General features: G+C 48.7%; 2 protein-coding genes across 7 annotated transcripts in view; one reads left to right on the top strand and one right to left on the bottom strand.

Annotated features, from left to right (window-relative positions):
* The window catches only part of LOC141073816 (uncharacterized), a 56,390-nt gene extending 55,854 nt beyond the window's left edge, over positions 1 to 536 (bottom strand). Inside the window, exon 1 of one of the 2 annotated variants that reach the window (XM_073561279.1) lies at positions 281 to 536. The gene's annotated coding sequence lies outside the window, so the exon portion shown is untranslated. The remainder of the gene's footprint in view (positions 1 to 280) is intronic. The other variant, XM_073561270.1, reaches the window with a different exon arrangement.
* LOC141073718 (uncharacterized) overlaps positions 409 to 27,981 on the top strand; it is an 81,617-nt gene continuing 54,044 nt past the window's right edge. For 2 of the 5 annotated variants that reach the window (XM_073561078.1, XM_073561105.1), the window contains exons 1-3: positions 409 to 690; positions 27,517 to 27,666; positions 27,796 to 27,975. In XM_073561078.1, coding sequence (XP_073417179.1) covers positions 27,589 to 27,666; positions 27,796 to 27,975 — 258 coding nt within the window. In that variant the 5' untranslated portion in view covers positions 409 to 690; positions 27,517 to 27,588. Of the gene's footprint in view, positions 691 to 5,411; positions 7,494 to 7,578; positions 7,699 to 27,516; positions 27,667 to 27,795; positions 27,976 to 27,981 lie in introns of those variants that run through there. The other 3 variants (XM_073561095.1, XM_073561087.1, XM_073561115.1) reach the window with 3 other exon arrangements.

Consider the following 27,981-nt stretch of genomic DNA (forward strand, 5'->3'; position numbering starts at 1 on the left):
TCCCCCATTACCGCTCACCAGTGCAGACTTCTCCTCCAGCTCTTACATGTGGAGCCGGCTGTACCCTAATGTGCAGAGTCCCGGTGCTCCCCCAGGACTGAGTCCTGTCCCCTCTATCACACAGTCCCTGCTCCCCCATTACCGCTCACCAGTGCAGACTTCTCCTCCAGCTCTTACATGTGGAGCCGGCTGTACCCTAATGTGCAGAGTCCCGGTGCTCCCCCAGGACTGAGTCCTGTCCCCTCTATCACACAGTCCCTGCTCCCCCATTACCGCTCACCAGTGCAGACTTCTCCTCCAGCTCTTACATGTCGCCGCTTCCCTTCCTACAAGCGCCCAACCTACTCCGCCCCCACGTGACTGATCATGTGTCGGTGACGTCATCACAGGTCCTGGCAGCAGACTCTGCAGTGTTACAGTGGTAGTGAGTAGCTGTTCTGTGCTGGTTGAGGCTAGACCTTATGGGCTCCCTCCAGGTCCCTTACTGCAGGCCATACAGTATAGCCGGCTCACTACTGAAGATGCTAGACTGTATGGAGGCTTGTCTTCCTGCCTTTGTTGTCAAAACACGCCCCCGGAAAGACATCACACCTGGAAGGAGCCCATACAGTCTAGCATAAGCATATACCTTTTCCTGTGTAGGAGCTAGGAGGAGGCGACATGTAAGAGCTGGAGGAGAAGTCTGCACTGGTGAGCGGTAATGGGGGAGCAGGGACTGTGTGATAGAGAGGACAGGACTCAGTCCTGGGGGGCACCGGGACTCTGCACATTAGGGTACAGCCGGCTCCACATGTAAGAGCTGGAGGAGAAGTCTGCACTGGTGAGCGGTAATGGGGGAGCAGGGACTGTGTGATAGAGAGGACAGGACTCAGTCCTGGGGGGCACCGGGACTCTGCACATTAGGGTACAGCCGGCTCCACATGTAAGAGCTGGAGGAGAAGTCTGCACTGGTGAGCGGTAATGGGGGAGCAGGGACTGTGTGATAGAGGGGACAGGACTCAGTCCTGGGGGGCACCGGGACTCTGCACATTAGGGTACAGCCGGCTCCACATGTAAGAGCTGGAGGAGAAGTCTGCACTGGTGAGCGGTAATGGGGGAGCAGGGACTGTGTGATAGAGAGGACAGGACTCAGTCCTGGGGGGCACCGGGACTCTGCACATTAGGGTACAGCCGGCTCCACATGTAAGAGCTGGAGGAGAAGTCTGCACTGGTGAGCGGTAATGGGGGAGCAGGGACTGTGTGATAGAGGGGACAGGACTCAGTCCTGGGGGGCACCGGGACTCTGCACATTAGGGGACAGCTGGCTCCACATGTAAGAGCTGGAGGAGAAGTCTGCACTGGTGAGCGGTAATGGGGGAGCAGGGAATGTGTGATAGAGGGGACAGGACTCAGTCCTGGGGGAGCACCGGGACTCTGCACATTAGGGTACAGCCGGCTCCACATGTAAGAGCTGGAGGAGAAGTCTGCACTGGTGAGCGGTAATGGGGGAGCAGGGACTGTGTGATAGAGAGGACAGGACTCAGTCCTGGGGGGCACTGGGACTCTGCACATTAGGGTACAGCCGGCTCCACATGTAAGAGCTGGAGGAGAAGTCTGCATTGGTGAGTGGTAATGGGGGAGCAGGGAATGTGTGATAGAGGGGACAGGACTCAGTCCTGGGGGAGCACCGGGACTCTGCACATTAGGGTACAGCCGGCTCCACATGTAAGAGCTGGAGGAGAAGTCTGCACTGGTGAGCGGTAATGGGGGAGCAGGGACTGTGTGATAGAGGGGACAGGACTCAGTCCTGGGGGGCACCGGGACTCTGCACATTAGGGTACAGCTGGCTCCACATGTAAGAGCTGGAGGAGAAGTCTGAACTGGTGAGCGGTAATGGGGGAGCAGGGACTGTGTGATAGAGGGGACAGGACTCAGTCCTGGGGGGCACCGGGACACGGCAACTTTATGGTACAGCCGGCTCCACATGTAAGAGCTGGAGGAGAAGTCTGCACTGGTGAGCGGTAATGGGGGAGCAGGGACTGTGTGATAGAGAGGACAGGACTCAGTCCTGGGGGGCACCGGGTCTCTGCACATTAGGGTACAGCCGGCTCCACATGTAAGAGCTGGAGGAGAAGTCTGCACTGGTGAGTGGTAATGGGGGAGCAGGGACTGTGTGATAGAGGGGACAGGACTCAGTCCTGGGGGAGCACCGGGACTCTGCACATTATGGTACAGCCGGCTCCACATGTAAGAGCTGGAGGAGAAGTCTGCACTGGTGAGTGGTAATGGGGGAGCAGGGACTGTGTGATAGAGGGGACAGGACTCAGTCCTGGGGGAGCACCGGTACTCTGCACATTAGGGTACAGCCGGCTCCACATGTAAGAGCTGGAGGAGAAGTCTGCAATGGTGAGTGGTAATGGGGGAGCAGGGACTGTGTGATAGAGGGGACAGGACTCAGTCCTGGGGGGCACCGGGACTCTGCACATTAGGGTACAGCCGGCTCCACATGTAAGAGCTGGAGGAGAAGTCTGCACTGGTGAGCGGTAATGGGGGTGCAGGGACTGTGTGATAGAGGGGACAGGACTCAGTCCTGGGGGGCACCGGGACTCTGCACATTAGGGTACAGCTGGCTCCACATGTAAGAGCTGGAGGAGAAGTCTGAACTGGTGAGCGGTAATGGGGGAGCAGGGACTGTGTGATAGAGGGGACAGGACTCAGTCCTGGGGGGCACCGGGACTCTGCACATTAGGGTACAGCCGACTCCACATGTAAGAGCTGGAGGAGAAGTCTGCACTGGTGAGCGGTAATGGGGGAGCAGGGACTGTGTGATAGAGGGGACAGGACTCAGTCCTGGGGGAGCACCGGGACTCTGCACATTAGGGTACAGCCGGCTCCACATGTAAGAGCTGGAGGAGAAGTCTGCACTGGTGAGCGGTAATGGGGGAGCAGGGACTGTGTGATAGAGGGGACAGGACTCAGTCCTGGGGGGCACCGGGACTCTGCACATTAGGGTACAGCCGGCTCCACATGTAAGAGTTGGAGAAGTCTGCACTGGTGAGCGGTAATGGGGGAGCAGGGACTGTGTGATAGAGGGGACAGGACTCAGTCCTTGGGGGAGCACCGGGACTCTGCACATTAGGGGACAGCCGGCTCCACATGTAAGAGCTGGAGGAGAAGTCTGCACTGGTGAGTGGTAATGGGGGAGCAGGGACTGTGTGATAGAGAGGACAGGACTCAGTTCTGGGGGGGCACCGGGACTCTGCACATTAGCGTACAGCCGGCTCCACATGTAAGAGCTGGAGGAGAAGTCTGCACTGGTGAGCAGTAATGGGGGAGCAGGGACTGTGATAGAGGGGACAGGACTCAGTTCTGGGGGAGCACCGGGACTCTGCACATTAGGGGACAGCCGGCTCCACATGTAAGAGCTGGAGGAGAAGTCTGCACTGGTGAGCGGTAATGGGGGAGCACACTGAGTATATGCTGAGTCTATAAATTCTCTGATTGGAGGCCAGCGAGCAAGACGTTAATAATAATAATTTTTATTTATATAGCGCCAACATATTACGCAGCACTTTACAATTAAGCGGGGACATGTACAGCCAATAAATTCAATACAAGTTTAGACAATTTAAACAGTGACATTAGGAGTGAGGTCCCTGCTCGCAAGCTTACAATCTACAAGGAAATGGGGGGGACCCAGTAGGTGAAAAGTGCTTGTTATTTCAGGTCTGGCAATTATAAATAGGGATTTTCATATAAAGCTGTATGATCCGGTCATCAGCCCGTGTGTTTAAGTGCAATAGTCAAGTAACAAGTGCAGTTATTGAGTGCGTGAAGCAGGGCTGTGGAGTCGGTAAGCCAAACTTGCGACTCCGACTCCTCAATTTCCCTTACACCGACTCCAACTCCGACTCCACGACTCCGACTCCCACACATATTGCTTATATTTAAGTGAAAAATTTATTGTAGTACAATGTGAACCTCAGACATTTAATCATTTTTATGATCCATTAATCAAGATATTTAGATAGAACAGAATATATATTGGTGTACTACCCGGTTTTCATTCTTTTTGGTACAGATACGATATGGATAGACAGATATGGATAGATAGAGCAGATTTCTAATCTGCTTTTGCTATTGAAAACATTATCTATGAGCTCAAAAACCTTTCAGGTGATGCGGTTTTTTAAAAAGATGATCTGCTTTTGCAGCTGAAAAACGTATCCTCAAAAAACACAGGAAAAACGCTGTGTGTGAATGTAGCCTTAGATCAGGAATATAACAGCCATTTATAGGACATTTCATAACTTTCCCAAACTCCTATGAAAAAATATTCAGCACATCCTGCATTGAATTACTGTACCCAATTTATTATATATTTTAGGAGTCGGTCCATTTTATACCAACTCCGACTCCACCAAAATGAGCACCGACTCCGACTCCACAGCCCTGGCGTGAAGGGTGTGGAGACAGATGAATAGTAGGGTGCAGATTCAGAATAATATTTGGAAGGAGGGAACAAGGCAAAGTTAGTTTACTGAGTAGTTGATGTGGTAGGCTTGTTTGAAGAGATGAGTTTTCAAAGCGCGTTTGAATAGGTTGGGGCGAGGTATCAGTCTGATCGTCTAGGGAAGTGCATTCCAGAGAGCTGGAGCAGCACGAGAGAAATCTTGGAGACGGAGGTGCAAGGTTCGGATTACGGGGGATGTTAGTCTTAGGTCATTTGTAGAACGGAGGGCACGTGTAGGGCGATAGACAGATGAGAGAGGAGATATAAGGTGGTGGAGAGCTTTGTGGGTGAGAGAGATGAGTTTATACTGGACCCTGTAGCAAATAGGTAGCCAGTGTAATGACTGGCACAAGATGGAGGCATCGATGAAGCGGCTGGACAGAAATATGACCCTGGCTGCTGCATTCAAGATGGATTGGAGAGGAGAAAGTTTGGTAAGAGGGAGACCAATCAGAAGAGAGTTGCAGTAGTCTAGACGAGAATGAATAAGAGCGACAGTAAGGCTAGTTTCACACTAGCGTTTATGAGCGCAGCGACGGCCTGCGCACGGCCGCCACTAAGCCCCGCCCCCTGCCGCGCCCCGCCGGTAGCTCCTCCCACCGGCGAATGACGCTGCATGCGCCCTGCGTCCCCTCTCTTTATCACAGGGGGCGCAGTCCGTGCGCAGTATGCGTTTGGCGGCGCATGCGTCCTTTTGACGGTGCGCCGAACTGCGCCAAACGCAACCTGCTGCAGTTTGGTTGCGTCGGCGCACCGTCAAAAAGGCGCATGCGCCGCCAAACGCATACTGCGCACGGCCTGCGCCCCCTGTGATAAAGATAGGGGACGCAGGGCGCATGCAGCGTCATGCGCCGGTGGGCGGAGCTACCGGCGGGGCGCGGCAGGGGGCGGGGCTTAGTGGCAGCCGTGCGCAGGCCGTCGCTGCGCTCATAAACGCTAGTGTGAAACTAGCCTAAGAGTCTTAGCTGTTTCAAAGGTGAGAAAAGGTCGGATTCTGGAGATGTTTTTAAGATGCAGGTGACAAGGGCGAGTGAGTGATTGGATATAGGGAGTAAAGGAACGTTCAGTGTCCAATATGACCCCAAGACTGCGGGCATGCTGCTTGGGAGTTATGGTTGAACACTCCAGGGTTATTTCGATGTTAGGTAGAGTGAGGTTAGTAGAGGGGAGAAACACAAGAAGTTCAGTTTTGGAGAGATTTAGTTTCAGATAGAGGGATGACATGATGTTAGAGACAGCAGACAGACAATCCTTGGTATTTTGAATTAGGGTAGGGGTGATGTCAGGAGAAGAAGTGTATAATTGGGTGTCATCAGCATAGAGATGATACTGGAACCCAAATCTGCTGATTGTTTGTCCAATAGGGGCAGTGTATAGAGAGAAGAGGGGGGGGGCCTAGGACTGAGTCCTGCAGCACCCCGATCGTAAGGGGACGAGGAGAGGAAGAGGAGTCGGCAAAAGATACAGTGAAGGAGCGGTCAGAGAGGTAGGAGGAGAACCAGGAGAGGGCTGTGTCCTTGAGGCCTATAGGGCGGAGCATAGTGAGGAGGAGCTGGTGATCCACAGTGTCAAATGCGGCAGAGAGATCCAGGAGAATCAGCAGGGAGCAATGACCTTTCGATTTAGCTGTTGTTAGATCATTAGAGACTTTAGTGAGGGCAGTTTCAGTGGAGTGTAAAGAGCGGAAACCAGACTGTAAGGGGTCGAGAAGAGTTATCCGAGAGATAGCGGATTAGACGGGAGTGGACCAAGCGTTTCAGGAGTTTAGAGATGAAGGAAAGGTTAGAGACAGGTCTGTAGTTAGCAGTGTAGTTCTGGTCCAGGGATGGCTTTTTAAGTAAACGAATTATGATGGCATGTTTAAATGAGGAGGGAAATATACCTGAAGAAAGAGAGAGGTTAAATATTTTAGTCAGGTGAGTGGTGACCACTGGTGAGAGAGAGGAATAAGGTCACTATTGCAAGTTGTAGGCCGAGCGGAAGCGAGGAGCTTGGAAACTTCTTCTTCTGAAACAGGTTCAAAGATATCTAGGGAGCTTGAGGTGTGGCAGGGAAGGGGATCCAGGCACTGAGGAGATTGGGCTGAGATATCCTGATGGATGTGGTTGATTTTTTTTCTAGGAAATAAGTGGCCAGATCCTCACCGCTGAGGTTTGTGATGGGGGCCTGTACTTTAGGTTTCAGGAGGGAGTTTAAGGTTTCAAAAAGTCGTCTTGGGTTGTTGGCTAGTGAGGTGATGAGGGTGGTGAAGTAGGATTGTTTGGCCAGATGAAGGGCAGAGTTATAGGTTTTGAGCATGAACTTATAGTGGATGAAGTCTTCAGCTAATAGATTTTCTCCACTGCCGCTCTGCACACCTTGAGCAGCGCTGAAGAAAGCGTGTTTGCATTTTGTGCCAGGGCTGCCGTTGTCTGTGTCGGGTCTTTCTGCGTGTAGAAGGTGCTGCTTGATCTAGGGCATTCTTCAGTGTATTATTGAAGGGTGACAATGCTAAGTCTGGACAGGAGAGGGAGGAGATGGGGGCTAAAGATGTGTGGAGATTGTCCATAAGCTGCTGGGTATTAATGGTACGTGTATTCCGATAAGTGTGGTAAGTGGGGGTGTCCAGGGTGAGGAGACAATTCTTGACAGAGAAGGAAAGAAGGTTGTGGTCCGAGAGCGGGAGAGGGGAGTTAGTAAAGTCATGCAGAGAGCCGGGACGGGAGAAAACCAGGTCCAGAGCATTCCCGTCCTCATGTGTAGGAGAATTAGTAAACTGTGAGAGGCCGAATGAAGAAGTTAGAGAAAGAAGATGAGAGGCAGATTGAGAGAGGGGATCATTGATGGGGATGTTAAAGTCTTCCATGATGAGGGTGGGGATGTCACAGGATAGAAAATGAGTAAGCCAGGTGGCGAAGTGGTCTAGAAACTGGCGGGAGGAGCCTGGGGGCCATAGACAACTGCCACTCGTAAGGAGAAGGGCTTAAAGAGTCTGACGGCGTGGACTTCAAAGGAAGGAAATGTAAGTGAGGGAACCGGGGGGATGACCTGGAAAGCACATTGTGATGAAAGGAGCAAACCAACACCTCCACCCTGTCTGTTCTCAGGTCTGGCGGTATGTGAAAACTTCAGCCCACCAAACGAGAGAGCGGCAGCAGCGGTGGTGTCTGAATGTTGGATCCAGGTTTCTGAAGGTTAAGGGAATTAGAGAGAAAAAAATCGTGAATGTAAGTCAGTTTGTTACACACAGACCGTGCATTCCAGAGATCACATTGGAAAGCGATAGGAGAAGGCATGCACTGAATGTTAATAAGATTAGCAGGGTTTCTATATGCAGCTGGAGGAGAGTAATGTATGCTGGTTGGGGGAGATGTCGCCTGCAACTAGTAAAAGGAGAAAAAACAGAGCAGGTGGTGGGATGATTTGTATGAACATTTTGAGTGCTGCATGGAGGTATTGGATGGTTTGGAGTCCAAGAAATGTCAGTAGTGACTGTAGACATCTCTTGCTAGTAAGCTGTATGCATTCACAGCTTATGCTGCTTTCACACTTCAGTCTTTTGTAATCCGGCGCTCTGCGGCGAAAAATCCAAAAACCGGATCCGGTGTTGTGTATCGCCGGATCCGGTATTTACCCCATTGACTTGCATAGGCGCCGCATGTGCACACGGCGCGTCCGGCTTTTGCCGGATCCGGCGTCTGGAAAAAACGTTGGCTGCAACGTTTTTTTGCAGCACCGGACCGGCTTTTTCAACAGCCCATGCCCGGGCACTGTGAGTTTTAACCCCACAAGTGCCCGGCGCATCTCTCTCCCCCTCCCCTTCTCTCTCTCCCTCTCCATACATTTCTTTGGCTGGCTCTCTCGTCCCCCGGTGCTGCGGCTCCTTTAAATGTCCTCCAAGCCGCATCAGGCGCCGCTTGTACATCCGGTGTCACCGCTGCAGGCCAGATCCGGCGGCCCGGCTTTTCGCCGCACGCCGCCGGACCCCTGACACCGGATGTGTGAAAGAGGCCTTAGTGGTAATAAAGTGCATATGTTCTCCACGTATATAGTGCATTTAACACAAATATATGTAGGACATCATCAGATGCAATTTAAAGGCGTCCGATCCAGAAAAAATGCGCGATCAAAGGTCATAGACCGTTCATTTTAACCCCTTTACCCCCAAGGGTGGTTTGCACGTTCATGACTGGGCCAATTTTTACAATATGTGGTAATAACTCTGGAACGCTTCCAGGGATCCCGGTGATTCTGACATTGTTTTTCTCGTGACATATTGTACTTCATTTTAGTGGTAAAAATTTTTTGATATGACTTGCGTTTATTGGTGAAATAAAACAGTATTTGTTAAAAATTTCGCAATTTTCCAACTTTGAATTTTCATGCACTTAAATCACAGATATATCACACAAAATACTTAGGGTGGTTTCACATTTGCGGTTGGGTCCGCAGCGTTTTTTCCGCAATAATCCGCACGCGTTGTGTATTCCTATATTTAACATTTGGGTCGCATGTGTCTGCGTTTGATTGTGTTTTGCCGCGTTTGACGACGCGTGCGTCGTTTCGTCGTCTGCGGTTTGGCGCGGTAAACACTACATGTAGTGATTTTAGAGGCGTCAGTTTGACGCCTAGAAACGTATGCGGTTGTTAGCGGCAGAAATGCGGCAAAAAACGCATTGCTGTCTATGTGAACGCATGCGGCCGCAAGTGCATGCGTTGCCACAGAGAAAAACATGTCTAGACACTGATAAGCCACCCGCCACATACAAGGTGATAAAGGGAGGGAGTGGACAGTTGCAGGTCACTACGCAGCAGACAGAGAAGCAGAGCAGACAGTCCAAAGCACCTTGGAGGAAACAAGCCTCTGAACAATGTGAGTATACCCTAGCCAATGCCTTTATTTTCTATTTTCTGTCTCTACATGTCCTAATTTCTGCCATTTCTTTCTTTCTGCATGCATCAGAATGTCTTCTTCTGATGAGGATCAACACCGTGGGCCTTCTCAAGCCGAATATGTCAGTGAAGTGAGTACTCACACTCACCTCCTCAGATTGGTAAGTATTCACTGTCACATCTACACACATGACAATTTTTTTCCCCTTTTTTTTAGAGCACTTCTTCCACTGCGGCAGAGGGTGAGCAGGAGCAGCGGGGTCACGGTCGGGTGTCAAGGCGACAGCGTGTAAGTATACCTGGCTGACTGTTTACTGTATCCTCACTTTAGTATTCTTGATTCTTCCTTTCTTGACTTTACTCTCTCTTTACACTTTTATTCTGGACTCCTTTTTATCTTGACTTTCATTATTCATGCCATTTCTCAGCCTCTGTTTTCTTTCTTTTCCTTATGTTAATGTATCCAACATTAATGTCTTTATTTATTTTTTAGGTTCCAGAACGGGATGAGGACCTCATTGAAAATGACCGCCTCATCTCCCTGGTCCATGAGCGAATCCCGTTGTGGGAACCCCAGGTTCCACAGCACGCGGACAACGTGACAATCCGGCGCCTATGGAATTAGGTGGCCAAAGCGATGTGGGATGGCTGGGACAACGCCCCGACTCTGGTCCGAAATGCATTTTGTAAGTATTGCAATGCAGTGTGAAACGGCAGAGACCTTGGCCGTGCTCACTACAACTGTCTGTGATGACTGAAACTCTCAGGAATTTCTATCATCGCACACAGTTGTGTGAGCACGGCCAAAAGTCCATTGTCTAACCCTTTTTTTTGTTTTTTTCAACAGTGATCAAAGTCAAAACACGTTGGCGTTCGATGAAGGACCACTTCAACAAGGACCTGCGTCAAGAGAGCCGTGTTGCCAGTGGTTCTGGAGCAAGGATCCGAAAGTATAAATACCATCGCATTCTGGCATTTTTAAGACCAGTCCTTGCCCAGAGAACGTAAGTTTTTCTCCTGTGCATTAGGTTGTGTTGTATTGCCATAATCTGTATGTTTCTATTCAACAGGAGTTGGTGTTTATTCAGTTTTGGGTATTAATTTTTTTCCTTTGTTCACCACACATGGAGCAGCACTGTTGACCCAGGTTCTGGAGCGGTCCTTCATCAGACAGCCACGGACCCGTCCCAGCCATCCTGCAGCGCTGCAGCAAGTGGGCCTGCCTGCCACACTACCTGGAGACCAGGAAGCTGGTCCATCAGGTGTTCCCCTTTCCCAGTCCTCTGCCCCTTTTTTTTTTTTTTTTTTGGGCTCCTCCCGGCAGCGGCAGAGGGCATCGGAGAGGTCAACTCATGCCCGAGTTTTTTCACTTGAGCTCGGTTTTTCACGATGGACTCAAGGCTTTGGGTGACCGACTGGATACTGCCATTAGCCATATGAATACACATATCCAGGAGGTCACCAAAAGCCTTGACCAAGTAAAAGCCGACCTCCAGAGGCCAGCACATCATTTTTTTTAACCAAATTGAACAGGGCATGTCGGAACACCTTACTCCTGATCTCCAGCTTAGTGTCATGCAGGCCTGCAATACTGCTTACGTGCAGGCTATGCAGCAGAGTCGGTATTTTCAGCAGACAGTGGCGGCATATCCACCTGTGCCAACACTGTCACGATTGACCTCAATGCCGACCTCTGCTGCATACCACTGCACGGCCACTTCTATTCCTAGCACTGCCGGACACCACTACAGCACCACCACCATGCCGAGTGCTGTAGGATAGCCAACCGCCACCACCATGACAACCACTGCTCCTGCTTGGACCTCCTCCACTGCCATCACGATGCAGCAGCAGGACCCTGGCATGGCCTTCTCCACCGGCATCACGATGCAGCAGCAGGACCCTGGCATGGCCTTCCGCATCGGCATCACGATGCAGCAGCAGGACCCTGGCATGGCCTTCCGCATCGGCATCACAATGCAGCAGCAGGACCCTGGCTTGGCCTTCTGCATCGGCACCACAATGCAGCAGCAGGACCCTGACATGGCCTTCTGCATCGGCACCACGATGCAGCAGCAGGACCCTGGCATGGCCTTCTCCACCGGCACCACGATGCAGCAGCAGGACCCTGGCATGGCCTTCCGCATCGGCATCACGATGCAGCAGCAGGACCCTGGCATGGCCTTCCGCATCGGCATCACGATGCAGCAGCAGGACCCTGGCATGGCCTTCCGCATCGGCATCACGATGCAGCAGCAGGACCCTGGCATGGCCTTCCGCATCGGCATCACGATGCAGCAGCAGGACCCTGGCTTGGCCTTCTGCATCGGCACCACAATGCAGCAGCAGGACCCTGACATGTCCTTACGCACCGGCACCACGATGCAGCAGCAGGACCCTGGCATGGCCTTCCGCATCGGCATCACGATGCAGCAGCAGGACCCTGGCATGGCCTTCCGCATCGGCATCACGATGCAGCAGCAGGACCCTGGCATGGCCTTCCGCATCGGCATCACGATGCAGCAGCAGGACCCTGGCATGGCCTTCCGCATCGGCATCACGATGCAGCAGCAGGACCGTGGCTTGGCCTTCTGCATCGGCACCACAATGCAGCAGCAGGACCCTGACATGTCCTTACGCACCGGCACCACGATGCAGCAGCAGGACCCTGGCATGGCCTTCCGCATCGGCACCACGATGCAGCAGCAGGACCCTGGCATGGCCTTCCGCACCGGCACCACGATGCAGCAGCAGGACCCTGGCATGGCCTTCCGCACTGGCACCACGATGCAGCAGCAGGACCCTGGCATGGCCTTCCGCTCCACCGCCACCACAATGCAGCAGGACCCTGGCAAGGCCTTCCGCTCTACGAGCACAATGGACCCTGGCATAGCCTTCCGCTCTACGAGCACTATGGACTCTGGCATGGCTGCACGCTGTACGAGCACTATGGACTCTGGCATGGCTGCACGCTCTACGAGCACAGTGCAGCCGGACCCTGACAGGTCACCCACCACGACCATGCCACGACATATGAGCCCACCGAGGCTTCCCAGAACACGTCGCTCCCAGAAAGGGAAAAAAAATGCATACTATCAGTATTCCTCACCTCCCAGTGTGTCTGTAATGTCTGGTTTGTCTCACCCTTCCAGTGCGTCTCAGGCCTCTCGTGTCAAGCCCCATCCCCAAACTACCAGACCCCACTAGTTTAATTGCCCCCTTCTCCTGACAACCGTGCGTCGTCCACACTTAGCCAGGCCTCACAGCTTCACACACCCCAGTTCCATCACTCTACCCCAAGCAGGCGCGGTTAAATAAAAATTTTGTTTATTAGAAAATAAATACTATTGTTTTTTGCCCCCAATTATGTGTGGTTAATTGTGTATTTCGCCGCCGGCAACGCACACCGTGCGCCAAATAAAACACTGCGCCACACACTTCATTTTTTGGCCACATCATAGCTCTAGTAGTTAGCAAGTACATCACTTTGTGTGCCTTTAGTATAGAGATATGAGGTGGACCAAAAAATTTATACTTGTATTTTCTCCATAATCTCTTCATTCTGCTTAATCTGTGACTAGTGTTGCAGACTGAAGAGAAAATGGTGGCAATACAATGCAGAACAATACTCAACAGGTCAGGTGTCCAAAAACTCATTAGTTAGGACACCTGACCTGGTGAGTAGAGAAGTGCATTGTATAACCTCCTTTTTCTCTTCTGTGTACGTAATGTATTTCGCACAAAGTGAAGGGACGATGGCAGTCATACAAGGCATATCTATGCTCACCTGGATATGTGTCAGAAATAGTAGATTCATGAGGCTGTTATATGTGTCTCATGAATTCATTATTTCTGACACCAGACTTGATGAGTAAAGATCTGTTTTGCATTAAACAGCCATTGTCTCTTCAGTCTGCGTCCAATGGATACTGCAAAACAAAATCAGGACGCAATGACGTCAACAACCTTACCACTAACAACCTGGCTGCTGTCACACTAGCAGTATGTGGTCAGTATTTTACATCAGTATTTGTAAGCCAAAACCAGAAGTGGAACAATTAGAGAAAAAGTATAATATTAACATATTTAGCACTTCTGCATTTATCACCCACTCCTGGTTTTGGCCTACAAATACTGATATAAAATACTGACCAAATACTGCTACTGTGAGGGCAGCCTTGGTTTGTAGAGGAAATACATAGGAGACACGGTCAAGATACCAAAAAATAAAGTTTATTAACAACAAATATTAGTAACATTTAAGAAAATAACTGGTTCAGACAAAATCCCAACAGGACATTTACACAACATTGTCCTGCCGTGACACACTTCCAATATCTGATTCAAAAAAGGCAGCAGTTGACTGCAGCGGGTGATGCTGGTAATCGGGCAATGGGTTTGCAACTGGTTCATCCAGTTCAATGTTGGGTCGCTCCTTAGCCATTATGTAATTGTGCAGAACCACACAGGCTTTGACCACCTCGTCGACTGTCTCCATTTTAAGATTAATGGCTGTTGCAAGAATGCGCCATTTGCAGACTAGAATCCCAAAGGTACACTCTACTGTTCTTTGGGCCCTGGTCAGTCTGTAGTCAAAAATCCTTTTAGTGTGGTTCAAGTCCCGACTGGAATATGGCTTCAGTAGGTTTTCACACATCTGAAAGGCCTCACCCCCATCCATAACAAATGGCATTGGTGGACCTTGAGTGTTGGGGAGAGGTCATGGCCGTGGAAAATTAAATTTTTTGCCATACACACGGCGGCCCATATCCGAGTTCTTAAAAGTCTGGGAATCGTTGCCACGGCCAAAAGCTCCAATGTCCACGGCGATGAAGCGACAGTCTGCATCGGCTATTGCCATGAGCACAACATAAAAATATTTTTTATAATTGAAGTACTCCGATCCTGTTCTGGCTGGTTTGATAATGCGTAATGCGGATGTGCTTTCCATCCACCGCTCCCAAAAATTTGGGGAAATCAAACACACTCCAGAATTTTTCTGCAATTGTAATCCACATGTCCAAGGTAGGTAGGGGTATAAACTCATCCCGGAGAATATTCCACAAAGCCCGGCAGGTGTCCGCAACTATTCCGGACACGGTGGATATTCCAAGCCGGTATTGGAAGTGGAGGGATGATAAACTCTCTCCGGTTGCCAGAAATCTGGAAGAAAATAAAACAAAAAAATTACAATCAATTCTATTTATGGTGTTGTTATGCTAAAGACATAAAGGAAAACACCAAAAAAATACATGTCAGAACACCCAAAATTAGCACTGCCATTTGTTTAGATTTGTTACGTACCTTAATGTAACCAGCAGACGTTCCTCTGGTGGAATCGCTCTACGGAGCTGAGTGTCCTGTCTCCGTATGGCTCCTTGGACACGAGCAAGCAAATCCCGGAACGAGTCTTGCGATATCCTTGTATATTCCGGGAATTTGTCTGGGTTGGCAATAAGCTCGCCATACAGCGTGTGATAGGCTCCACGGCTCTCACGTAGTTCAATAATGGGGTGTCTCAAAAATGCCTACGCCGTCTCCTCCATCTTTCGCGATGTCTGTCTTGCTCAGAAGCAAATGCACAGGCAAGAAACAGCTTGATGCTTAAATCCAGGTTGAAATAAAAGCTCTCCATGCGAAGATCCATCATGACACAGGATACAGTAGCACACTGTTAAGATTTCAGCAGTCCTAGGGTCTATATATAGAGATCCCATAGTACACGCCCTCTGTAGTCACATTGGCGGTGTCTGGTTACTAGAATCTTCTGTAAAATTTGTCACCATGTGCACCATAAATGCAGGAAAAAACGCATGGAAAAGCGAACAAACGCGGCGTTTTTTTAACCACATGCGTTCCCGCATGCGTCTAAAAAAACGCCGCGTTTGTACGTGTTTATATGCGGTTTTTCCTGCACTTGCGGATTAAACGCTGCGGATTCCAACGCAAATGTGAAACCGGCCTTAATAAGTAACATTCCCACATGTTTACTTTACATCAGCACAATTTTGGAACCAAAGTTTTGTTATGAAGTTATAAGGGTTAAAAGTTAACCAGCAATTTCTCTTTTTTTAACAACACCATTTTTGTTTAGGGACCACCTCACATTTGAAGTCACTTTGAGGGGTTTATATGATAGAAAATTCCCAAAAGTGACACCATTCTAAAAACTGCACCCCTCAAGGTGCTCAAAACCACATTCAAGAAGTTTATTAACCCTTCAGGTGCTTCACAGGAATTTTTGGAATATTTAAAATGAAATGAACATTACCTTTTTTTTTTACAAAAAATTTACTCCTGATCCAAATTTTTTTTATTTTTCCAAGGGTAACAGAATAAATTGGACCCCAACCATTGTTGTACAATTTGTCCTGAGTACAATGATACCCCATATGTGGGGGTAAACCACTGTTTGGGTGCATGGCAGAGCTCGGAAGGGAATGAGCGCCCTTTGACTTTTTCAAAGCAAAATTGGCTGGAATTGAGATCGGACACCATGTCGCATTTGGAGAGCCCCTGATGTGCCTAAACAGTGGAAACCCCCCACAAGTGACACCAATTGGAAACTAGGCCCCTGAAAAGACACTGGACCCCAAAAGTTGTTGTGCAGTTTCTCACCGATACCCCATATGTAGAGGAATACTAATTTCTCTAATCCCCTCCACGACAGCACATAGGAGGTTGCCTCCCCATCCTGATTAGGGACAGGAAACAAGAGGTTAAATAGCCCTCACCTTGCTCTAATCCCCAGTGTTTTCTTGTCCCTAACAGGAAAGAAGAAGGTTCTATGTGCTCCGTGGATGGGGCCGGCGAGATCCCAGAGTTTTCCCTTACCGTGAGCCGGGCAGACGGGGTCGATGGTCCCGCACCTTCCTCCCCGTACGCTGCTCCCGCCACTGGCAGGACCCGCACCATCCTCCGGCGCTTCGGCAACGCTGGATGGTGAGTGGGGCTAGGGGTCTCCCGTAGCTCCCCAGCCCGGGATTCGCTCCCCCTGCTTGCCGCTTGCCCGTCTCTACTGAGCTTCATGCACCAGGAGTGACGCGCACCGCCGGGTCCGAAGGTGCGATGTCGCTTCCTCCCTGTGTTCCATAGTGGAACGCACCGCCATCTTGGCAGGAAATTTAAAAAAAACAAGTGGCGCCAGGAACTTAGGGGGAGCGATCTCATCCGATTGGATGAGGTAAAGGAAACTGGATCTCGGTTCCTATTTAAGGACCCTGATGGAAGACGCCATAAGGTAGGACTATCGTCTGCATGATGGATGCGTCTTCCCTAAAAGCGACTTCAGCAGAGCCCAGCTCAATCCCTGGCCCAGTGAGTACACTCGGAAAAGGGTATTTACCGTTTTGGTTTAGGACCCATTCTTAGGGGCCCCCCTCCTTATCTCTCTTTCAGGGAGACAAGGATCCTACACCAAAAACGGAAGAAAAACCTACAAGCCACAAATGCGCCATCTGTAGGAAAAATCCTCCGATTATAAAAAGACATTGTGCCAGCAATGCAGGGCACGGGAGGAACAACCATCCCTAATAGAGGAAGTAAGAGGGATGATGCGACAGGAAATCCAGTTGTCCCTGACTACCTTCTCCCAGTCATTTGGGGAGGGGCCCTCAACCTCAAGGAAGAGGAAATACGCCTCTGAGGACATCTCAGATTCAGAACCCGAGTCATCGGTTTCAGCGGACGTTAGGGAAGAGGGTGAAATAACCCCAGCCCAATCAGAGGATGATAAGAAATGGTTCTTTTCCTCAGATGATATGGAGGAACTACTCTCAGCAGTCAGGAACACAATGGGAGTAGAAGAAGAAAGACCACCCCGCTCAGTGCAGGATGACCTATTTGGCGGCCTCCAACTGGCCAGTTTCCTACTCCACACTGATGAGGGGCAATACCCCGAAGCAGCTGTCTGTGAATGGATACCATGTTTTGGCATAGGTGGTTTCCTTCATTGAGACTGCCCTTCCGTGATTGTTCCTTCCCGGGGAAAGACCTGGCTAGTCATGCTTGCGTTGAGAAACATGTGATGGTGTCTCCGCGGCTTGTGTTTTGCAAGCCTACTGAGGAAGTCCTGGGAAGCCTCAGCAACTTCCTTAAATACAAACGTGGCATCGGCCTGTGTAACCAGGACCCTATACCTCTGGCTTCAGCAGCTAGGAGACCATATAAAAAGAGGAACTTCGAGGGAAGATCTCCAAGGTTCTCTACCACTTCTACAGAAGGCAGCCGCCTTCTTGGCAGAGTCGGTCCGTATTGCGGCAAGAACGTCCATGCCTTCCAACACCACCCGAAGGACCCTATGGCTAAAAACGTGGAGTGGAGATATCCTATCAAAATCGAAATTATGCTCTATTCCATTCAAGGGCGAATATGTATTTGTCCCGGCATTGGACCAATTATTAGAGAAGGTGACCGACAAGAAGAAAAACCTTCCCGAGCCGAAACCACCCAAGAAAAAACCCTATTATCCACCCCAGGCTCAAACCCCGCAATACAGGGGTAAAGGGAAAATGGGACGATGGAGCTACCCAAAAGGTGGAAGAGGCAGGAATATTTTTCACGACTCACTTTCAGACAGATAAAAAATGACACCAAGCAGGTAGGGGGCAGAATCGCAGACTACTTCCCGAGCTGGCAGGAGATAACATAGAATCAAAGAATACTGGACTCAGTCAGATGGGGAGAAAAAATAGAATTCTCCTCCAGCCCCCCCGCAAAACTTGGAAGTTACACATCTTCCTTCAGCAAGACTTCAAAAAGTTCTACACTCCGAACTCCAAAAGATGCTATCATCAGCGGTAATCTCTCCAGTCCCAGAACTGGAACAGGGTCAGGGCCACTACTCCCGGCTGTTCTTAGTAAAAAAGCCAAGTGGAAATACCAGGTTATCATCAACCTGAAGAAGCTAAACCAACATGTTCGGTACGCTTCAAGATGGAATCGATAAAGACCACGATACCACTAATTGGACGAGATTGTGCCATGGCCACCATAGATCTCCAAGAGGTCTATTACCACGTTCCCATCCATCCATCCCATTGGCAATATCTAAGGTTCGCAGTCACTCTAGACACAGAAGTACACCACTTCCAGTTCAGAGTTCTACCCTTCGGAATATCTTCGGCATCCCGAACATTTACAAAGATAATGGCAGAAGTGGTAGCATTCCTCAGAGGGAGGGATATATGTGTCGTCCATTACTTAGACGACATCCTGGTCTTGGCTCCCTCCAACACCATTCAGAAACAACACCTACAAACAGTCCTGCAGACCCTGGCGTCCCTGGGCTGGATGGTAAACATGGAAAAATCAGACCTGAATCCCTCAACCAGGAAGGTCTTTCTAGGGATCCTCCTAGATTCCCACAACCAAATATCCTTTCTTCCGTCTACCAAGCAGGTAGGCGTGAGATCAAAAGTTCGGACTCTAAAAAGTCAGAAAACAGTGACCATAAGGTTTGCTGTTATGAATGAGTCACCGTAGGAGGCAAAAACAGAAATACTAGCTAAGTCCAGAAAACCAGAGAAGTTGGCAGCTATCGGATTGCAGACGCCTGAACCTATCAACAACAACTAGCAGTAGCCGTGGGGGATTCCTACGGTGCCCTAGACCCCTCGATCACAGCCGGAGAACTAAATAGCCTAAAGACAGAAAGGGAAATCTAAACTGCCCCAGAGCAGACCCCAAAGCAATAGGCATCCCCCAACATATAATGACGGTGAAGCAAGATGAAAAAACACTCACACAGACAGAAAGATAGGCTGAGCAAATGATGGGGCCCAAGCTAACTAAATAGGACAGGATAGAAAAGCTGCTGTCTGCAATCCGCCAAAACCCTATCAAAACAAAAGCCAACAGACTGATAGGGAAAAAAGCCCTGAAGACGCTAGGCTTCAAAAAGACTATATCAGTACTCAGGTATTTTCTGAAGACAGAACAATAAGGAATTCAGCTCACCCCAGCAGGGATGGCAAAAATCCAGAAAAACAAGGCAAAACAAAACCAAAACACAAATGCAAAAAGCAGAGCAGAAAACTTAGCTTTTGAGGAGCAGGAATCAGACTGGTCTCCTAGAATCCCTCTGAGAAATCACCAGCAAGGCAGAAGGGCGTCGGCTGCCTTATATCCAGTCAGCAATTCCAGTCACCCAGTCATCATCATCCTGCTCAGGTGCTTGGTAATCAGCCTCACTACCTTCCTTCACCAGAAGAGGGAGTTCATCAGACCTCAATGGTGAAGGGGAAAATGAACTCACAACAGTACCTCCCCCTTGAGGAGGGGTCACTGAACCCTCATCCACGCCACCAGGGCGATCAGGGTGAGCCCATTGAAAGGCATGCACCAATCTTTTGGCATGAATATCAGAGGCAGAGACCCAGGAATTATCCTCCTGACCATAACCCTTCCACTTAACCAAATACTGGAGTCTCCGTCTAGCCAGACGGGAATCCAGTATCTTCTCTACCTCATATTCCATGTTACCTTCAACCAATACAGGGTCCGGAGGTGCCACCCCAGGAACAACTGGTTCAACAAACCTCTTCAACAAGGACTTATGAAACACATTATGGATTTTAAATGTGACAGGAAGAGCCAAACGAAAAGAGACCGGATTAATAATCTCCAAAATCTTGTAAGGTCCAATAAATCTAGGCTTAAACTTAGGAGAAGCCACCTTCAAAGCGATATTTTTTTGATTATAACCAAACCATATCACCAACCTTAAACTGGGGACCAATGGTCCTATGTCGGTTGGAAAACCGCTGGGCCTTTTCCTGGGAGAGAGATAACTTATCCACCACTTGGTCCCAGATCTGGTGCATTCTCTCCACCACAGTGTCAACACCTGGGCAGGCAGAAGGCTCCACCTGCCCTGAAGAAAATCGAGGATGAAACCCAAAGTTACAAAAAAAAGGTGACATCAAAGTGGCAGAACTAGCTCTATTATTTAAAGCAAATTCGGCCAAGGGCAAAAATGAAACCCAATCATCCTGATCAGCGGAAATAAAACATCTCAAATACGACTCCAAGGTCTGGTTTGTTCTCTCCGTCTGCCCATTGGTCTGAGGGTGAAAAGCAGAGGAGAAGGACAACTGAATTCCCAGCTTGGAACAGAAAGTCCTCCAAAATCTAGACACAAACTGAACTCTGTCAGATACAATGTTCTCAGGAATCCCGTGCAAGCGAACCACCTGTTCCAAAAACAGGGGCACCAACTCAGAGGAAGATGGCAACTTAGGGAGTGGTACAAGATGAACCATCTTAGAGAACCTATCACAAATCACCCAAATAACAGTCATTCTCTGAGAGACAGGCATATCAGAGATGAAATCCATTGAAATATGGGTCCATGGCCTCCTGGGGACCGGCAAAGGCATCAACAACCCACTAGAGCGAGAACAAGGTTTAGACCAGGAGCAAGTCCCACAGGACTGCACAAAATTCCTGACATCACGAGACAAGGCGGGCCACCAAAATGACCGACTCACCAGATCTCTAGTACCAAAAATACCTGGATGACCAGCCAATGCAGAGCAATGAACTTCAGACATCACTCTCTTCTTCCACTGGTCAGGAACATACAACTTTCCACTGGGACAACGCTCAGGTTTGTCCTTCTGGAACTCTTCCAGAGCACGTCTCAAATCGGGCGAGATGACAGAAAGAACCACCCCTTCGCCTAAGATGGTAGCAGGCTTGGTCACCACAGGAGAATCAGCAAAGAAGCTCCTAGAGAGAGCGTCAGCCTTGATATTCTTAGTGCCAGGAAGAAAAGAGACCACAAAATCAAAACGTGTAAAAAACAAGGCCCATCTAGCCTGTCTAGGGTTCAAGCGTTTGGCCGACTCCAGGTAAATCAAATTCTTGTGGTCAGTGAGGACCACGACTTGATGTTTAGCTCCCTCCAACCAATGTCTCCACTCCTCAAATGCCCATTTCATGGCTAACAGTTCCCGATTCCCCACATCATAGTTACGTTCAGATGGAGAGAACTTTTGGGAAAAGAAAGCACAGGGATTCATTTTAGATGTTACAGGATCTTTTTGGGACAAAACAGCTCCTGCACCAATCTCAGAAGCGTCCACCTCTACCTGGAACGGGAGTGAAACATCAGGTTGCTGCAAAACCGGGGCAGAAGTGAATCTTCGCTTCAGCTCCTGAAAGGCAGAAACAGCCTCCGGAGACCAATTCAACACATCAGCACCATTCTTAGTCAGATCAGTCAATGGCTTGGCAATACTAGAAAATTTTGCTATAAATTTCCGATAAAAATTAGCAAAACCCAAAAACTTCTGGAGGGCCTTCAAAGAAGTGGGCTGAACCCAATCATAAATGGCCTGTACCTTGGCCGGGTCCATTTCAATAGTTGACGGAGACAAAATAAATCCCAAAAATGAAATCCTCTGTACCCCAAAAAGGCATTTCGATCCTTTGACATACAGGGAATTCTCCCTCAAGATCCAGAACACAGTCCGAACATGTTCCACATGAGAATCCCAATCCTTGGAGAAGATCAAAATATCATCCAGATAGATAATCAAAAATTTATCCAAAAGTCCCGGAAAATGTCGTTCATGAAGCACTGGAAGACAGAAGGGGCATTAGTGAGCCCAAAAGGCATCACCAGGTACTCAAAATGTCCCTCTAGAGTATTAAACGCCGTCTTCCATTCATCCCCATGCTTAATGCGGATAAGATTATACGCCCCCCTGAGGTCAAGCTTGGTAAACCAGCAAGCACCTTTAACTCTGGAGAATAGATCCGGAATCAGGGGTAACGGATACTGATATTTAATAGTAATTTTGTTGAGGGCACGATAATCAATACAAGGCCTTAATGAACCATCCTTTTTGGCCACGAAAAAAAAACCGGCACCTAAGGGTGAAGAGGATGGTCTAATATGACCCTTCTCCAACGCCTCCTTAATATAGGATCGCATAGCCTCGTGCTCGGGTACAGATAAATTGAAGAGCCGACCCTTGGGAAATTTACACCCCGGGCTCAGTTCAATTGCACAGTCATAACTCCTATGAGGAGGCAAAGACGCAGACTCATTCTCACTAAATACATCATAAAAGTCCGCCAAATAGTCAGGAACATCATGCGACTGAGGAGAGGTGGAAAACACCGGAGCTTCACTAAAGGCACACCGACAACCCCAACTCACCACAGACACAGATTTCCAATCCAAAACTGGATTATGAATTTGCAACCAGGGAAACCCCAGAACAATGGTATCATGCAAATTATGCAACACCAAAAATCTGCAATTTTCTTGATGGTCTGGGGAGACCTGCATTACCACCTGGGTCCAAAACTGAGGTTTATTTTTCGGCAAAGGAGTAGCATCAATCCCCCTCAAAGGGATAGACGTCCGCAGAGGTGTCATCGGAAATCCACAACGTTTAGCAAAATCCAAGTCCATTAGGTTCAGGGCTGCTCCCGAATCCACAAAAGCCTTGGCGGAAAATGTGGACAGGGAGCAGATCAGAGTAATTGCCAGAAGAAACTTACAGTCATGGCCAAAAGTTTTGAGAATGACACAAATATTAATTTTTACAAAGTCTACTGCTTCATTTTTTCTAATGGCAATTTGCATATACTCCAGAATGTTATAAAGAGTGATCAGCTTAACAGCAATTACTTGCAAAGTCAATATTTGCCTAGAAAATTAACTTTATCCCCCAAAACACATTTCAACATCATTGCAGCCCTGCCTTAAAAGGACCAGCTAACATCGTTTTAGTGATTGCTCCATTAACACAGGTGTGGGTGTTGATGAGGACAGGGCTGGAGATCAATCTGTCATGATTAAGTAAGAATGACACCACTGGACACTTTAAAAGAAGGCTGGTGCTTGGCATCATTGTTTCTCTTCTGTTAACCATGGTTATCGCTAAAGAAACACGTGCAGTCATCATTGCACTGCACAAAAATGGCCTAACAGGGAAGAGTATCGCAGCTAGAAAGATTGCACTTCAGTCATCAATCTATCGCATCATCAAGAACTTCAAGGAGAGAGGTTCCCTTGTTGCCAAAAAGGCTCCAGGGCGCCCAAGAAAGACCAGCAAGCGTCAGGATCGTCTCTTAAAAGTGTTTCAGCTGCGGGATCGGGCTACCAGCAGTGCAGAGCTTGCTCAGGAATGGCAGCAGGCAGGTGTGAGTGCATCTGCACGCACTGTGAGGCGGAGACTCTTGGAGCAAGGCCTGGTCTCAAGGAGGACAGCAAAGAAGCCACTTCTCTCCAGAAAAAACATCATGGACAGACTGATATTCTGCAAGAGGTACAGGGAGTGGACTGCTGAGGACTGGGGTAAAGTCATTTTCTCTGATGAATCCCCTTTTTGATTGTTTGGGACATTTGGAAAACGGCTTATTCGGAGAAGACCAGGTGAGCGCTACCACTAGTCTTGTCCCATGCCAACTGTCAAGCATCCTGAAACCATTCATGTGTGGGGTTGCTTCTCAGCCAAGGGAATGGGCTCTCTCTCAGTCTTGCCTAAAAACACAGCCATGAATAAAGAATGGTACCAGAATGTCCTCCGAGAGCAACTTCTCCCAACTGTCCAAGAGCAGATTGGCGATCAACAATGCCTTTTTCAACATGATGGAGCACCTTGCCATAAAGCAAAGGTGATAACTAAATGGCTCAGGGAACAAAACATAGAGATTTTGGGACCATGGCCTGGAAACTCCCAAGATCTTAATCCCATTGAGAACTTGTGGTCAATCATCAAGAGACGGGTGGACAAACAAAAACCTTCAAATTCAGACAAAATAAAAGCATTGATTTTGCAAGAATAGACTGCTATCAGTCAGGATTTGATCCAGAAGTTGATTGAGAGCATGCCAGGGATAATTGCTGAGGTCCTGAAGAAGAAGGGTCAACACTGCAAATATTGACTTGCTGCATTAACTCATTCTAACTGTCAATATAACCTTTTGTTACTCATAATATGATTGCAATTATATTTCTGTATGATAAAAACATCTGACACACACATGAAAACCAGAGGGCAGCAGATCATGTGAAAATATAATATTTGTGTCATTCTCAAAACTTTTGGCCATGACTGTAGGTTGAACACCACCCACAGAAAACGTGTGTGCAAAACGTTTCTCTCGTTTAGGGCAGACAGAAATAATATGCGAGGCATCTCCACAAAAAAAACACAGCTTATTACGCCTTCTGAACTCATGACGTTGCTCCCTGGACAAAACTATCACATTGCATAGGTTCAGACACTTGTTCAACAGGTGGCAACACCTCTCGTGCAGTCCTGCGTTCACGTAAACGCCGATCAACCTGAATGGCCAATGCCATAGAATCGACAAGACCAGAGGGAACAGGAAATCCCACCATAGTATCTTCTACGGCCTCTGACAAACCCTTCCGAAAGAGAGCTGCCAAGGCATTATCATTCCAGGTAGTAAGGACCGCCCACTTTCGGAATTTTTGACCGTACAATTCTGCAGTATCTCGACCCTGGCTCAATGCCAACAGGGTCTTTTCAGCCTGATCAATAGCATTAGGTTTGTCATACAACAACCCCAAAGCTTGAAAAAATGCGTTCACATTAGACAGAATAGGATCATCTGGTTTCAAAGAAAACGCCCAATCCTGGGGATCGCCACGCAGCAAAGAGATGACAATTTTAACTTGCTGCGCGGAGTTCCCTGACGAGTTAGGCTTCAAGGCAAAAAATAATTTACAATTATTTTTGAAATTCAAAAATTTAGACGGATCCCCAAAAAAACACATCAGGAGTAGGGATCTTTGGTTCAGCAGCATGTGAATGAGCAAGGTAGGCGGAAATTCCCCGCACTTCCGCAGCGAGCTGCTCCACACGATCAGACAATTGCTTTATCTCCATTGAGAGAAAAAAAAATTCCCCCTACTTCCTCAGAGATATAGAGGAAAAAATATACACACTTTTTTTTTTCTCAATTCTTTACTGCTATTGAGTACCCTAGGATCTGTGGTAGGGCGGGTGATTCTGTTATGAATGAGTCACCGTAGGAGGCAAAAACAGAAATACTAGCTAAGTCCAGAAAACCAGAGAAGTTGGCAGCTATCGGATTGCAGACCCCTGAACCTAACAACAACAACTAGCAGCAGCCGTGGGGGGTTCCTACAGTGCCCTAGACCCCTCGATCACAGCCAGAGAACTACATAGCCTAAAGACAGAAAGGGAAATCTAAACTGCCCCAGAGCAGACCCCAAAGCAATAGGCAGCCCCCAACATATAATGACGGTGAAGCAAGATGAAAAAACACTCACACAGATAGAAAGATAGGCTGAGCAAATGATGGGGCCCAAGCTAACTAAATAGGACAGAATAGAAAAGCTGCTGTCTGCAATCCGCCGAAACCCTCTCAAAAACAAGAGCCAATAGACTGATAGGGAAAAAAGCTCTGAAGACGCTAGGCTTCAAAAAGACTATATCAGTACTCAGGTATTTTCTGAAGACAGAGCAAAAAGGAATTCCGCTCACCCAGCAGGGGAAGGCAGAAATCCAGAAAAACAAGGCAAAACAAAACCAAAGCACAAATGCAAAAAACAGAGCAGAAAACTTAGCTTTTGAGGAGCAGGAATCAGACTGGTCTTCTAGAATCCCTCAGAGAAATCACCCGCAAGGCAGAAGGGTGTCGACTGCCTTATATCCAGTCAGCAATTCCAGTCACCCAGTCATCATCATTCTGCTCAGGTGCTTTGTAATCAGCCTCACTACCTTCCTTCACCAGAAGAGGGAGTTCATCAGACCTCAATGGTGAAGGGGAAAATGAACTCACAACAGCACCCCTCAGCACCGCAGCACAGTACCGCAGCACAGCACTGCAGCGCCCCAGCACAGTACCGGAGCACAGCACCCCCTTCCCCAGCACAGCACCCCTACCACAGCACAGCGCCCCAGCACAGCACCCCTTCCCCAGCACAGTACCGTAGCGCCCCAGCACAGTACAGCAGCACAGTACCCGAGCACCGCAGCGCCCCAGCACAGCACCCCTTCCCCAGCACAGCAGCATAGCGTCCCAGCACACAGCACCCCAGCACAGCCCCCCTTCCCCAGAACCCCTGCCCCAGCACAGTGCCCCTGCCCCAGCACAGCACCCCTGCCCCAGCAGAGAGCCGCCACTGCACCAGCTTCGGATAGGATTTCCTAGAGGCCACCGCACCAGCCTGGAACACCGAACGACCCCTGTGACCACTCCTCCACCTGTGCCGGATCCCTTCCCTGTTAAGCTGAATTCGGACTGTAAGACGGACCCCCATTTGACACATTATTATTTTTTTCCCTATTTTCCTTCTAAAAATTTGGGGTGCGTCTTATGGTGCGTCTTATAGTCCGAAAAATACGGTAGTTTAAAAATGGGGGAAACACTGGAGAGCGACAAACACAGCAGGAGGAGAAGCGAGTACATTAGAATGATGGTGTAAGAACAATGTACACAAATAAGTACATAATGGGAGAACGATATCATTCAGCCAATAACGTACAAGCCCAAGTAATAGTGGTATATAGCGAGGTAAAGCTAGAGTTTATGATTAAGGGCTGCAAATATGAAGAAAAAAAGTAAAGGACTAATATTTACCCATATGTTCCCTCTGCCTGGATGGAGTCAGCCCCAACTTGTGTTTCGGCGCTAGCCTCTGTCAGGGGGTGTCATCAAACCAGTAGAGAAAACTATTTAACCTCCTATGAGCCAATCAGAACTGCCCTGTCACAAAGTATGTGTGACTGTGTGCACTGAGGATCATGTTTGGCTTTGTTTTTACATACAATGATGTCAGTTTGTCTGTGTGTTATTGCTGATTGCTTTATATTTAGTCCTCTATTCTCTCTTTGTATGGTCTTTTCAATATTGCCCCCCCCCCCCTTTTTGCCCTTCCAGCCCCACTTTACTACCTGTACTGGGTAACTCCTGTATATGGGGTTAATTTTCCTTTTAGATTTGTTCTGTATTTTCGGTGCTGGATTGGAGATATTCTGTGGTAAATCTCTTTTATGTAGCTGTAATGGGACTGTGTGTTCTACGGGGTTAGGACGGGGCCATGACTGGATGTAGTGTTCATGTGAAGCCGGTAACAGCTCCGGAGATTTCTTACATGGGATCTTTATGATGTTACATCGTCATCTTCTCCCATTCAGGTCCTTACAATATCGGATCCTCTCAGTGGAGATCTTCTATATAAGAGAATTCTCCTGAGTGACCCTACAAGGATGGATAGGGACAGGGACAAGATGGCGGAGAGGATATTGCACCTCACCCTAGAGATCCTCTTCCGGCTTACTGGAGAGGTGAGAGATTCTGATGACGTCACATTACATCATTCTTATCTATGGGAATAACAGATGGACAGAACTGGAGAGGTGAGGACTCTGGAAATGTCTGTAGTGAGGTTTATTAATGTGTCTCTCCATAACCAGGATTACACAGTAGTGAAGAAAACCTCTAGGGAGCGCTGTCAGGCCCCTGTGTCTGAGGGATGGGGAAGACCCCTGAGCCCAATCACGGGACCTCCACCTCACCCCCTGATACATGAGGACATCAATGACCAGAAGATCCTAGAACTCACCTACAAGATGATTGAGCTGCTGACTGGAGAGGTGACA

Source organism: Dendrobates tinctorius, unplaced genomic scaffold (assembly GCF_039654945.1).
Source record: "Dendrobates tinctorius isolate UK_male_01 unplaced genomic scaffold, ASM3965494v1 ptg000014l, whole genome shotgun sequence".
NCBI classification, from domain to species: domain Eukaryota; kingdom Metazoa; phylum Chordata; class Amphibia; order Anura; family Dendrobatidae; genus Dendrobates; species Dendrobates tinctorius.